The sequence below is a fragment of the Sinocyclocheilus rhinocerous genome, unplaced genomic scaffold (assembly GCF_001515625.1).
Source record: "Sinocyclocheilus rhinocerous isolate Xijiao unplaced genomic scaffold, SAMN03320098_v1.1 scaffold757, whole genome shotgun sequence".
NCBI lineage: Eukaryota > Metazoa > Chordata > Actinopteri > Cypriniformes > Cyprinidae > Sinocyclocheilus > Sinocyclocheilus rhinocerous.
Genome location: NW_015662957.1, coordinates 847,062 through 860,633, shown reverse-complemented (window position 1 = coordinate 860,633; position 13,572 = coordinate 847,062). Strand labels below are relative to the sequence as shown.

The 13,572-nt window shown below is 39.0% G+C and overlaps 2 protein-coding genes across 7 annotated transcripts in view; one reads left to right on the top strand and one right to left on the bottom strand.

Annotated features, from left to right (window-relative positions):
- LOC107728644 (uncharacterized protein C3orf14 homolog) overlaps positions 1–2,462 on the top strand; it is a 4,327-nt gene extending 1,865 nt beyond the window's left edge. Inside the window, exons 4-5 of one of the 2 annotated variants that reach the window (XR_001638496.1) lie at positions 640–1,722; positions 1,821–2,462. Coding sequence is in view for 1 of the 2 variants with exons in the window: in XM_016538912.1 (XP_016394398.1) it covers positions 640–822 (183 nt within the window). In the remaining variant the exon portion in view is untranslated. Of the gene's footprint in view, positions 1–639; positions 1,772–1,820 lie in introns of those variants that run through there. The other variant, XM_016538912.1, reaches the window with a different exon arrangement.
- Positions 2,463–7,087: 4,625 nt separating this feature from the next.
- LOC107728605 (fez family zinc finger protein 2-like) lies at positions 7,088–10,324 on the bottom strand. 5 transcript variants are annotated; one of them, XM_016538837.1, is made up of 6 exons: positions 10,307–10,324; positions 9,046–9,376; positions 8,475–8,984; positions 8,223–8,357; positions 7,990–8,122; positions 7,088–7,629 (listed from the first exon to the last, which is right to left on the bottom strand). In XM_016538837.1, exons 2-6 carry the CDS (start codon positions 9,349–9,351, stop codon positions 7,355–7,357), a joined length of 1,359 nt encoding a protein of 452 aa, XP_016394323.1. In that variant the 5' UTR covers positions 9,352–9,376; positions 10,307–10,324; the 3' UTR covers positions 7,088–7,354. The 5 variants fall into 5 exon arrangements, with proteins under 5 accessions (XP_016394323.1, XP_016394319.1, XP_016394320.1 ...); XM_016538833.1 differs by lacking the exon at positions 10,307–10,324 and adding an exon at positions 9,622–9,803; XM_016538834.1 differs by lacking the exon at positions 10,307–10,324 and adding an exon at positions 9,622–9,803 and having other exon boundaries at positions 9,046–9,373.
- Between the last annotated feature and the right edge of the window lie 3,248 nt (positions 10,325–13,572).

Genomic DNA, 13,572 nt, shown 5'->3' with positions numbered 1-13,572 from the left:
CCTTAGACCCGCCCTGAGTGAGCTGTGATCTGTCCGCCATTGTGTCGAATCCGGTGCAGGGGAAGACAAGAATGTCTCCGATTAAGTGATTGAGGTGTTCTGTTGTTGGATGTAAGAATGAATATAGCAGTCGTCATTTACTCCCGACATCTGAGCCGCTGGAGGATTAATGTTACTGTCGTTTTTGAAGGGAATGCGCCGATCCCCGATCTGCCTAAATGTGTCTTATGTTCACACGAATCATTCGTGATCCAGCTTCATCTACAGAAGCATAAGAAGTATAAGGTTTTTTTATAAATCTTTGCAAATCGCCTTTCCTAATAATGTGCTAGTTAGCAAGTTTCACGGCTGAAGTTTACAGTATTGCTCGTCACCCCACGGAAGAGAGGGGCGGGATGAGCAGAGCTCATTAGCATTTAAAGGAACATGGACTAAAACGACTTGCTGAAAACAGAGCTGTTTTTACACTACCATTGAGAAATTTTAACCAAAGTATAGACTTTTCATTAAGACCCTAAAGAATCATATCAGCTTGTGGAAAATTGTCATCCGGTGACCCTTTAAGAATATGATACAGAAATAAATATTTATGAGTTATCTGCTCCTTTAACAAGTTGATCTTTTGTTGTCCTGTCATAGACTCATTATTGGGCCTCAGTTGAACGGAAACTACCAGAATGGGAGCAGTATTTGCTTGGGAAAGGGCAACCGCCGGTGAGTGAGACTGGGAGATTGCTTAGACAACAGAAACTGAAAACTAGACAACAAGATCCCTCCCCTGCACAATGCAAGGGTAAACCACCTCGACCCAAACCTAGATGAGCTGTCTGGTGTGTAACTTATTTATATTTTTTGCCCCAAATTGTTATTTTATTTATTTATTTTTATGTGTTATATATTTGATTTAAATATTATATATGCAAATACAGAATAAATGTGTTCATTCAATAGTGCATTAACATTCGCTTACACAAGTGCATCCACATGGGGGCAATACTGACTACATTTTCTGTAACTACACCACTGTGTATCGAAAAATGAATGAATCACTTGTAAAAAATCAGCTGTGATTTACAATGAAGTAATAAAACTATTATTTGTGCAGTTAGCTATCAAATTAAATGGTATTATTGAAGTTACTTTAAAATTAGTTCAGATTAGTTGTTTTCCTTTACAAGTAAAAAAAGGATTATCCATATAGTGTCAAATAATAAACATGTTTTCAAGAAAAATTAATTTACCATTCTATTTCCTAACCCACTATTTCTCTCCAAATGTACGTAACAGAAACTGTATCTGAGTTGCATTATGCAATGCTAAGCATTACTAGTATCTTCAAGAACATTTTCTGATGTCCAGCTTAAATAAAAAAATCTTGTCTCAAGACGCACAAATGCAAATTTGTGTGCAAAAATGTTGCTTTTAAATGCACCCCTAAACCTCATTGCCTCCTACCTGAACCCTCAACAACAATGAGGTCATGACTGCCATCACACAAAGCCTCTCAGAGCACTTGGACTGTCCATGTAATTGCTCTTGTATTGCCTGTCTGTTGAAGGGTCAGCCACTTGAGTTGAGAGTTAAGTTGTCTATAATTCTGAAAATTACGCATTTGATTTGTTCTTTGATTAGGTTTGTTGTTTAACTAGCGTTTTCTCATATTCAGACTGGTGGTTTTGGGAATCCAGGCATGAAACAAGCTCTAAAGTAGCTTGTATCTAAGTGGGTATATATAAAAAACATATATTTTTTTTAATTGACTTTGAGTGCATATACTGTTTAATCTCGTTCACTGTCTTGTCTATCGTCCCTCCATGGAGGGAGAGATTGCAGACCGTGTCCTAGCCTAATTGGATGATCAAACCAGTTCAGGGTGACACGGAGTGGCGGCTTGACAAACGCGATCATCTGGATGGTCACGGTTGAAGTGGTGGTGGTTGGCAGCTGCCCTTCCTCCTCAGCTGGGACTCCTGCCCCTGAGGTCAGGGCACCAGTCAAGGCTTCCAAATTGGCAGGGGGGTTGGTTGGCTGTGGAGGGGTGGAGAATTCTGGGTGTGGGTGGAGGGCACGACAGCAAATTATCTAAAAGGGTTTTGAAGAGCACGATCTGGAGCCCTTCCAAATGACTAGTTCTGCATTATGTATTCTAATAGGGAAAGCCCTGAGGTGGTTTGGCTACGGATACCACTGCCAACTGAGGCTGTCAGAGCCCAGGCACAGGCCAAGGCCAAATGTTGTAGATCAGCTCTGGGCTTCAGACACCTGGCCATCAGCCAGATCTTCAGAACACTATCGTAAGAAGATAGAACAAATTTGTTTGTTACTGAATAACTTGTGTCTGTAAAAATGGCATAGTTGCTGTTACAAGAAAGCCTGATTATGTTGAGGATTATGGCACTTTGATTAAATAATAGTAAAATTACTAAATAAAAATACATAATGACATTTTTGAGTATTTTCATTCATCTTTGATCATTAGATCTCTGGAACAGTATAAATATTAAAAATTTCCCTTAGCGAAACAAGCTCGACTTCCATCAGAAACGTACCACCCATTTCTCTCAAAGGAGCTTTTCACAACTAAAGATCTTTGTCAATGTAGTGCACTTAAACACAAATAGCTTTTGCTTGGGAGACTGTTGGGGAATTCTCTCCATTCTTGAAACTATTATTCCAGCACTAGTACTGGTCATGCGGGGTCTCCTGTTGTGTTTTTGTTCTGGCTAACTTAAACGTCATTCTATTTTGTATTGATTTTGGGTTTCGATATTGTTATTTTCCCCATTTACCTCACTGGATCCCATTAATCCAAGTAGTCAAAGCAACCACTCCATCCCAACATTTGTGGCAGTAGTTTGAGTGCGCATTGCTTGTTTGTGTGTAGTCATGTATTTATATGTTTTACACTCTTAAAAATAAAGGTTCTAAAGATTTTCTCAGCAATGCCCTTGGGGGTTTCTTAGTGTGAAGAACTTTTGGAACCTTTTTCCACTAAAAAGAACAATGGAAAGTTTCCATGGATGTTCAAGCTTCTTCGTGGAACCATAGATGCCAATAAAATTGTATATGGATTGGACTATATTTTGTTCAGAAACCCACCACAGACTGGGCGTAAAATCACAGCCTAAGGGATCAGTGAGTGACACATCGCTCTATATCAAATCCCCTACATTCTAACTTGGTGTATTGAAGAGAGTACCAGCTTAACAGCAGGGTTTTTGGTCTTGAGTTAATTAAGACCCATCCATTGGGAAACGGAGTGGAGGTTGTCCTGAAAGGGCATCCTGGGTCAAAAGATTAGCACCGGACATCCCAGATTTACTGATCCTGGCAAACAATGAGACTGATTACAGGTCACTCTTCTATAGAAGCAATACAGCAATTTAAACAGATAACTATTGGAGATCTGCTGGTAAGCCTTAGATTTCATTTAGCAGTTTCCTTTGGCCCATATCCCTTATTTCCTAACACAATGCTTCACTTGCATTCATATTTATATAATAGGGCGCTGAGATTGTTGAATATAGAACAGATTGTTTTGAGGTCAGACCTTCGTCTCTTTTAAGACATTGTGGGTAAAGAGTTGGACGAGGGGACAGAAGGTCCCCTTTAGCTGCGTGGCCTGAAGCCCTCAAGACTGCTTCTGAATGGAGGTCATACCCGAGACTGACATTGATGTAATTCCTGCGAGGCAGAGTCCCTGCACTCCACTACCATGCGGCTGCCTCGACACCTTAGAGCAATAAAGCTCCTTCTCTGAGCGTGCCCTTGACGAGCAGGCCGAACGCAGCGAAGGGGGCACCGCTGTCTGCCACTCAAGGCCCTGCGTGGGATAATGCCTGATCCTGCTCATTTAGGAATGGGAATGTGAACTCTCAAAGCATGTTTCATTTCTCTTTTTGCATGTGACACTATTTCAAACATCCATGTGTAAACAAGGATGTCTGAAATCATAAAAAAATGTAAATATGTATGCCAAGTTCTTTGTTTTAAGACAAGTGACAAGAATTGTTGAAGGATTTTTTTCCTTTTAAAAATATTTTTCAACATTTAAAAAAAATGCGTGGTGTCTATCAATTAAAAAAGTACATTGGTTATTATGTGTGATAGTACACAACTTATGTTTTTTTTTTTCATTTCGTTTTCTTGCTTTCTGGCTGTTACTGCATTTGACTTGAGCTACCTATGCCTTTTTGTATATAAAAAGTATGAAAAATATGTGATGATTTTTTTTTTCTGATCATTTCTTATGGCTTTCTTGTGTCTTTCTTATGTTGGTTACACCACTTTAATTTGGCGGATAAATGATTTTCAAATATTTCAAATATTTTAGAAGAAAATGCTTTACTACTACTACTTAATTTAGTTAAAGAGTGTAAGTTTAATACATTTCCGCTTTTAATGAGATATTTTACATTTTAATTTATTTTTTCTCCCCCTGCCATGAAAGTTACCCCTTTTCTGTGATTGACATTTTTCATCACAGTAGATATGTATTCGTCATTTTTGTATAAATTGTATTTTATACGTATTTTTATTTGAGAATGCCTACTTTCATTTTATTTGTGAATAGCCTCTGCTGTCTCGGTTATTCGTTGAATGAATGTTCACAGCCTGTGAAACTGGATTAAACAACATATTGTCAGGTTGACCTTCTTTGTCATCATCTTTTTGGACATAAATACGTGTACAGAACACCATGCGGTCGCTTGGCTGAGTCCATCTTTTCAACACCGATCTGTAGGAACGGATCCAAAGAGCGCGCGCCTGACGCTCATTAACTTTCCCCTTGGCGCGCTACAATGCTTCTCGCGAGCGCTTTGTGCCAAGAAGCAACGCTTCTCTTAACAAGTACTACAACTAGCCCGCTCTTCTCCAACTGGGAGAGAAATTGCTTTCCAAAATGATGGAAGGAGGACTGTTTAATTAGAATTTCATTTGGGTTAAACTGAGAGAAACGATGTAGTTAACATTTGGTGGACTTAATTGGGGCCTTTTCTTCCGCGCCCCCTTAAAAATGCTGATGCTACCCACGTTAATCTTCCATTTACAATCAATTGAGTTGACCAAACAAAAGTCTGGGTCTTTTTTTCTTCCTGTCTCAGCCGGGCTTTTGTCGCTTGTAAATGCCTCAATTTCGGCTGATCTCTGTCGTGTACATGCTCTATGCTGTTGACAGTTAATTAATGCGCTCTTGTCCCTATAATCCCTCTCGCCGCGTTACATGTGCATGCAGTAATGAGCTCCGTTGTCAATTAACATGTTTCTAGAAGCAAAGCTGGTTGCTCAGATGTTTGAGAGGTAAGTGCAGAAAAAGGCCAACGAGACTGCCTTTAGGTTGTTTTCTTCTCTGCAATCTTTTTTAGGCACTAGGCAAGATAGGGACAAAAGGGATTTTTTTTATAACCCACACAAACATGTCTTTTGATGAGACCCGCCCCCACTGGTATTTTCCCAGACCTCGTCATCACCAGAAATTATCTGATATTTTAGTTCACCTTTTTTTTTTTTTGCCAATGTTATATTGTTTTAACCAATCCAGACTCACACAAATTGCCAACGCATTAAAACATTACAATTAAAATGAAAGTTACAACCTGTAGTGATCATCGCACTTTTAGACCACCTTGAATGTCATTAATGGTCAATAAAATCGAACTGAAACCGAAAACTTTAATTAAATGATGCACTTTGATTCAGAACAAAATGGACAGTTCTTACAACTTTTTTTCGATTGAAAATGCATTATTCGTATAATAAATCATACTTCCAGTTCTGAAAGTTTTTATAATAGAACATGGTGCAATAAAATGCCACTGCAAAAATAATATGTTTTATCTTTAGTCTTCTAAATTTCATTTGACTAGTTTTTATAGCCTTTTTTTCTCCATTTAGCTTGCCCAAGAAAATTTACATTTTCAGTAAATGCGCATTATAAAGTCTGTAGACTATATCAAATGTATGCAATGTAGCTCTCGAGACCCGGTTATCCCTCGTAAAATAATGCATTGGTTTATGTTTTTGTTTTTTTAAAGCACGTCTATATTCCACACGGGACGACATTCGAATGTAGTTGAATGAAATAAAGACACTTCTGTTCAAACACATTTTAGAACCTCTGCCTCTGAGGAGGTGAGTAGACCATTCAACTAGTAATATTAGTCTTCTTCGTGGTCCCAAGACGTGGGCATAATTGCTAATTGGGCTGTAATTGGGAGAGCGAGATTTGGGATCACGCGCTTGTCTCTCATCAGAATTTCTGTTAGCGTGCAAGGATAATATTGTTCCAGGATCCGTGCGCCGAATACATTATTGTTTATTAAAGCTGCGGTGATGAGGAGAAGTGGGATGAGTGCAGTCCATTTTCCACCTACTGATGAACACGACTTGATGCGCTGAAGCTTCCCCTGGGGCTCTTTAGTTGATTAACGTAACAGGCTTTCAAGAGTCCATGTTTTATCTGATAATTTGAGCCATTAAACTGAAGTCAAGTGCACGGTCACAGAAGCAGAGTCGTGTATCAAATGTCTGAGTGAAACCACAGGCTTTGAACTCCACCAGACATGTCATTATGAGCTTTACATTTAACTGTGCACTGAACGGCTGCAAGGCAATAGATCGATAGTAATTATATTTGATAGATTGAGTCTTGTTTGTCCCCTTTTTTAAACTGTAAAATCACTCTAGCTTATGAGGTTTGTAATTTACTGTAATGTGGCTAATTATAGGCCTAGTTTATTTCTTTAAAAAAGTCGCAGTTAACTTCTTTCTAATTGTATGTAAATAAGTATATAAATATAGACCCTTTTCCTGTTTGTTTCTTTCTTTCTTTCTTTCTTTCTTTCTTTTTACAATGGCAAATAATCACGTTTCTATTAATTTACAACTGACCTTAACCTATGTGCACGGTTCCTAAATCATACAAATCATAGACCCACACAAATTAAACAATTACTCTTCATGTGAAACAGACACACATTTTAAATGGTGAACTCGGGTATTTTTTCTACAAATTAAAAAAATAGAAATCCGACATTATTGTATTCATGTTTTTTATTTTTTATTTTAGCATATTCGCTTTACTGTGTCAACAAATTTACAAATTTATCAAACATTTCTTTTACACATAAGTTGCATTTATTTATAAAACGCTTTTTTCCTTCATCTAGTCTACAAATAATTGCTTGGTAGCCCCGTATGGCAGTGGTTTCATTAAATAATATTTTATTCTGTTTTATGTACAATTCCTCCATGATGTGATGACTTTCTCCCGTCCCGTTCATCTTCGTTCATGTCGGTGGAAGATGTTAAATTCCACAAAAGATCGTGCGGTTCATCAGTTGTCCAAGTTCAGTCAAACACTGGTGGCGTCTTGGTTTTGGTGTCCTCTGGAAGAATCGTTTCCGCGGGATAAACAACTGGCGTTATCGTGCAGTTTCCGTATGTGCTTTTTCAAGTCAAAGTTCCTACAGAAGCCTTTCCCGCAGGTCCCACAGGTGAAGGGCTTCTTGTCGTTGTGCGTGTGCATGTGAAACGTGAGGTTATAGATCTGATGGAAGGCTTTGCTACAGATTGAACACTTGTACTGTTTCTCGCCGCTGTGGGTCAGTTTGTGATTCTTGTAATTTCCTGAAAAAAAAATAATATAAACGAATTATGTCATTTTTTTCCAGCAGGTCAACAGTTCACAATTAAGTTGCATTTAACGGAAGAGTTTCATTTCCAAGCCTTCCCTAATCAGCACTTTGCATGTTGAAGTCAAGAAGTTGTCAAACTTAGTTAATATCACGTCGACGTACAAAGGAGTTAAAGGTCTGTGTTTTGACCCATATGAAATGTAAAAATCTTGTAATGGTAAGTTGTTGGCGGAGTGACAAATTGATCTTATTTAAAATGGATAAAGGCCTCATTTCAACAACTCAAAAAAACAATCGAATGAAATATTTCGGGTTTTTTTTACGTGAAAAAAATAATTCAGAAGTTGCTTACCTTTTTGATGAAAGCCCTTTCCACAACATTCGCAGACGAATGGTTTGTAGCCCGCGTGAATTCGGATATGTGTATTTAAAGTCGAGCTTCTGTTGAAAGCCTTTCCACACTGGTTACATTTATGAGGTTTCTCCTGTGAATGAATTCACAACATCTGGGTAAGTAAATCTCGCGCGTGCTTTTTATTCAAAATATATTAAATTATGAATTATTGTAGCTTTTTTTTTACTCACCTGTGTGTGAATAATTTTATGTCTACATAATGTGCTGGCCTGTCGGAAACCTTTCCCGCATACTTTACACACGAACGGCCTCGCGCCTGTGTGCACCGGCATGTGACGAGTCAGGTTATAGTGCGCGTTGAAGACCTATGAAGGAAAAACGAAAGAGCTTAATAAATCATCTGCAATTTATTCCGTGTGAGCATTATTTTACGTTCCCACATCCCGTCAAAACAACTTGACAACATCCGTCATATAGCTTACCTTTCCACAAACTTCACACGTGAAGTTCTTGGGTTTCCCGTCAGCGGAGCAGTTATTCGCTTTGCTGTGCGCTTTCACTCCGTTCTTCTCAGTCAGACTGTGGTTCTCCCGCACTATCTGGTCCAGCTGCCCAGGGAGATGCTCTTTATGTGGGTACTGAGGTGTGGGGAATTTCTCGGGTGAAACGCACGCAAGTTTGGCGTTCTCCAACAAGAGGAGCTTCTGATGCGCGCTTATGGCTTGTGCTTGAGAGTTCGCGATTGCTGAGGAAAATAAATGTCCGCTCAGCAGCTCGGACTGATGATAAGCCGAGTCCAAGTAATTGAAATAACACAACGATCCGTTAGTGGGCATGGCCAGCGCTTGGTGTATCACCTGCGGCTTGATGACCCTGCTTCCCGGAAACACAGAGTGCTTAACTCCCGCGTCCGCTTTACCGCAGACGCCGCAGTTGGATTTACACATGGCCGCTGAAGTGCATAGTGCTCCCCTGAAATTAACTTTCCAAAACTCGGGATTTACACATGGCCGCTGAAGTGCATAGTGCTCCCCTGAAATTAACTTCCCACACCGCGGAATAGTTCATTAAAGCCTTGGCCTGCAGGTCGTAGCTGAACGGCTGGATCGGGATCATGCAGGGAATTGGGGTACACAAGCCGAGCGTCCTCTTCCCTTCGGATCCCTCAAGTCCTCCGCGGCGCTCCTCCTCCGCGATGGCGGCTTTTGGTTCCGACGTCTTGGACATGATTCTGTCGATGGAAAAGGCCAGGGACTTGGGTGCCGCCGTGGCCCCGCTCCTGTCGTCTAGTCTAGGGCAAGACATCACTGTTTCCAGAGGGAGAGAGCTCGCCATTTCTACCCAACTTGGTGTGAGCATCGACCAGCCGCCCCGTCCTCTCCTGCTGAATTCCAGAAAAGCCAGGACACGCACCAGTTTAATAAGCACCTTGCTTTTACACTGTCACCATTTGCATTCAAATGGCCATCCCCAGAACAATAGCGTCCAGGGGTACCCGATTAATGCTCATTAACTAGTACACACAAAATTAACAGGACATTACAGAGCTCGTTAAGCAGAGAATAAGACAAAACCCCTCCCAGAGTCGATTCCTATTCAGTACTTGCGAAAATCTTACAGCAAACTTACGCCAGAGAGTCGATGTTGTAGTTTACCCTTTTCCTCCAAAGCGCACAGCAGATGTATTCAACGATTACGGCGTGACTGCACTGTCACATTTTACTCGCACACGTCCTCGTCAGCGCGAGATCACTGTCTGGAGCACTTAGCTGACATCACTTGCTCTTGCTCTTATCAGGGTGACAAGGAAACGCCATCACCAGAACTGTCCCCTCTCCTACCGCTCATTTATACACGGCCACGGGGGTGGTATGCATGCATGACAGATACTACAGATTATTATTTAAGTGTCTTGCCTCAAATGGTCTGTCGCGCATCCACGCACGGTTCATATCATGATCCGCGAGGTGCAGAGCAGTAAGACAGTAAATGACATTATTTTAGTGGCTTTTCTTCGACTTCGTTTTTATGACAAATTATGTTTTTAAGCAGAGTATATTGCTGTATTTAAATAGTTGATATTCGTGATATTTTTATGATACACTTTCGTACTTCGCTATAGTTTTTCGTGTTATTTATTTATTTCGTTTTATTTAATTATTTCTTTAAACGAGCGCTCAGTTTCACATGAAATGTGCAGCTCAGGTCGGTTTAATAAGAAGGATTTGGGGACCGTCCGACCAGTTTCAATTTTCATTGCAAGTTGCTAATCCTTGTCGCTGAAAATTGCTTTTCCATGCTGGTTTATACTTACTATTTGTACAATTGAAAAGGTCCTATTTCCACCTGTTTAGAGAGCAGATTGCGAGAGCAGAACCTCCCTCGGATCCTATTAAACGTTTTTCCTCCTCCACCTATTCAGAGGAACCAATTTTCCAGCGCGATTCAGAGTTCAGCCTCCAAAGAAGCAGCTCTTTCACTTTTAGCCACTAAAGCACTGCATGGAACCTGGTTTTGTGTTTTTCTGAAATAAAGGGAAGGATTAAAGCAGGGAAGAAAAGACTTAGCCTGGCCAGAGGTATAGCAAGAAATGGGGAAAAAAAGAGAGACCCTTTTAAAGCTGTATAAAAAGTTTGCTGGAATCCAGAGTTTTGTGTGCTTGCTACAATGACCAGTCGCCCTCTCGTCTTTTTAAGAGGGCCAGCTTGAATTCATTTGTTTGCAGACGATTTCACCTGAGACTCACAACAAATTATTACAAAAAGGCCGAAACGGAGCTTTTCAAGTTCAAACACAGTGATTATCTTTACTGTGAGGAGAATTGGTTCAAGTTGCTCACACAGTGTAGCCTGAAGATGCTGACTTAACATTCTTCTGATTGAAGCTTGATTACGTCTTCAAGCGTGACTGCATATAGGACACTAATTAGTTTGTTAGGTTTTTACTGGAATGTCATTTGTTCGTGAATTGGAATCATTTGAATCTAGTTTATATAGTATCCTACACATTTCTGTAGTTAACTTAATTGCACTTAGGCTATTTGTTGTAGCTTAGTGCTTATTTCAGTTAGGCTATAGCCTATATTTCAACGAAATAAAATAAGCAAAAGAATCCCATTCCCCACACCTGCGGCCGCAACAGAGAGGACTTTAAACAGGTTCCACTAATTCTACTCATATGTAAATGATCGAACTCTTGAGTTTATTCAGGCACAATTAGCGGCTTGTCCACACAATAAACATTGATCCTATTGCTGTACCTTCACTCTCAGCCCACGAACACGTTGTGAAATGAGCTCAAATTCGCACTCAACGGACGCGCTCCTCTTCAGAAAGCGGGAGGCAAAAGACGGAGCACGATTTACATGACAAATTGCTTGTGTATTAAGGCGGGTTTAATTGTCGTATAGAAAATACAGAACTTCAAATACATTTTGAGAATAAATGGCAATACAAACCACTATTAATTCGCACCCTATATTAAGAACTTGACGTTTTGGCACTGTAGGGAACAAAAGAAAATGAGGTGTTTTGCTACTATATTACATATTATAATTGTTTTTGGAACTTAGTCGAAATAATTAGCACATTTTGATTAATATTCTAGTCGAATGACCATTCTTCCAAGAATGAGTTGTGTAGAATGTCTAAACACAAACAGATGTATTTATTTCGGGAGTTTGCATAATATTTACATTTGGGAATAAACTCTGTTATTTATTTATATAATTTTAACCTACATTGCATTACGTTACATTACTCTAATTACATATTACTTTTCAAAACACAATTTTTAAACTGGTCCAGCCTCCCAGGGTTGATTTCTTAAAAGTGATCACAGTGAGTGTGCAGAATGAAAAGTGAACATGCTTAAAGGCATCAGTTTTCAAAAGTGGTCAATCAACATATTCACTATACCGACTGTTCGTTTTCAGCAGCAGTTCATTCTTCTTTGTCCACTGTTTAATTATACCAAGTTTGGTTCTTTAATAAATGAGTTCATCTTTGCAACAGCAATGACAGCTTGCGAATGGTAACAGGTTACATTAAGAGAAGAACTGAAAAGCGTGTGTCCAACACCAGTGAGTGGCACTTACTGATAATGATGACACCTGTGAATTTATCAGCTTTTAATTCCAGGTGCCCTAAGGAAAATGTGTAAAAGCTTAATTATAAGAATTGCAGGATAGGATAGACAAACAGAGGAAGTGAGACACAAGCACACCTCCAGAGACACGTTGTGCCACACTTGATTGCAGGGATCCCACCTTAGGTGCATTTAGGAGCATTCCAATCCATCTGTTCTCAGATCAGTCAAAGAGTCTTGATTTAAAAAAAAATATGGATGTAAATTTAAATCTGATCTGAGATTTGAGGATACAGCTCTAGGAGAAGACTAATGTTGATTAGTTCACATTTTGTCAATGATTTGAGTGAAATGTTTTGATTGCTTAAGTTAATGGTGTCTGAATAACAAGTTTATTTTTTCATTCATGTGTAACAATGGAGTTCAAAGGTGTACATTAGATTACAATCTGCACACAGCCAATGTATAGCCTTCAAGGTAAGATGTTTTTTATGCAAATAAACTAGGTGTTAAACACTGTCCTGTTTTGCATTTTCTTGAAAGGGATCCTCATGTTGGATTAAATGAATTTATGTTTAATATAAACAGTTCAAATGGCAGGGATTAAACATATCATCATTACCATTCTGAAGGCTTGTCAGAGAGGAGGGAGTGTGTGTGTGTGTGTGTGTGTGTGTGTGTGTGTGATGTGTCAAGGTTGCAAGTTGAAAATATGCCAGACTTGCTTGAATATGCCAGGTTCTGTGATGATACACACACACACTCACACACTCACAAAACCTACATATACCCCCAAACACAGATATCAACTTAAATTAATTGCTTTTCCATAACAACAAAAAAATCCAACCACTTCAAATGCAATAGTCAGATATTATTGATGAATTTTAGATCTTTTAAAAATCTTTACATTTACATTACACTTTAAAAACTTTTCAGTTTTTAAAAAAGTATGTTTATTTTTTTCCAACAGTCAATGGGGTTAACCTCTTCAGCTCTGCGGCATATTTTGGATTTTTTTACTGATTTTGGCATACCTGGATTTAAAAGAGCACCCTACTAACATACAGTGGAGTAAATTGATAAAAATTGTCTCATTTCATAGAAAACATCCTAAATTTTAACACACGGATGGAATAATTAATATTTTTTATTGTATTTTTTCATAATTTTTCAATCAAATTTTGTTTTTGTTTTTTAAATTAAGTTTTTATTTGAATGTGATGAGTGGGGTGGAGCTGAGAGCCGTGGGAATGGATCTGTCATTATTTACTGAGCCTCCACTTGTTCCAAACCTGTGTTTCTTTCTTGTGTTCAACACAAAGAAAGATATTTTGAAGAATGTTGGTAACCAAACAGTTGACGGTAGCCATTTATGTTTTTTTTTTTTTCATACTATGGAAGTCAATGGCTACCGTCAATTATTTTGTTACTGGTGTATCGCAATAATCAATGTTGTTATATTTTCCTTGATTTTCATATCCATGTATTCAT

Excerpts from the sequence above, each read along its gene's own strand:
- LOC107728605 (XM_016538837.1), bottom strand. The coding sequence starts at position 9,351 with ATGCTCACACCAAGTTGGGTAGAAATGGCGAGCTCTCTCCCTCTGGAA. Across the intron at positions 8,985-9,045 it reads CTTTAATGAACTATTCCGCG|TTTTGGAAAGTTAATTTCAG; the intron begins GTGTGGGAAGTT and ends GTAAATCCCGAG. Across the intron at positions 7,630-7,989 it reads AAAGGGCTTTCATCAAAAAG|GAAATTACAAGAATCACAAA; the intron begins GTAAGCAACTTC and ends TTTTTTTTTCAG.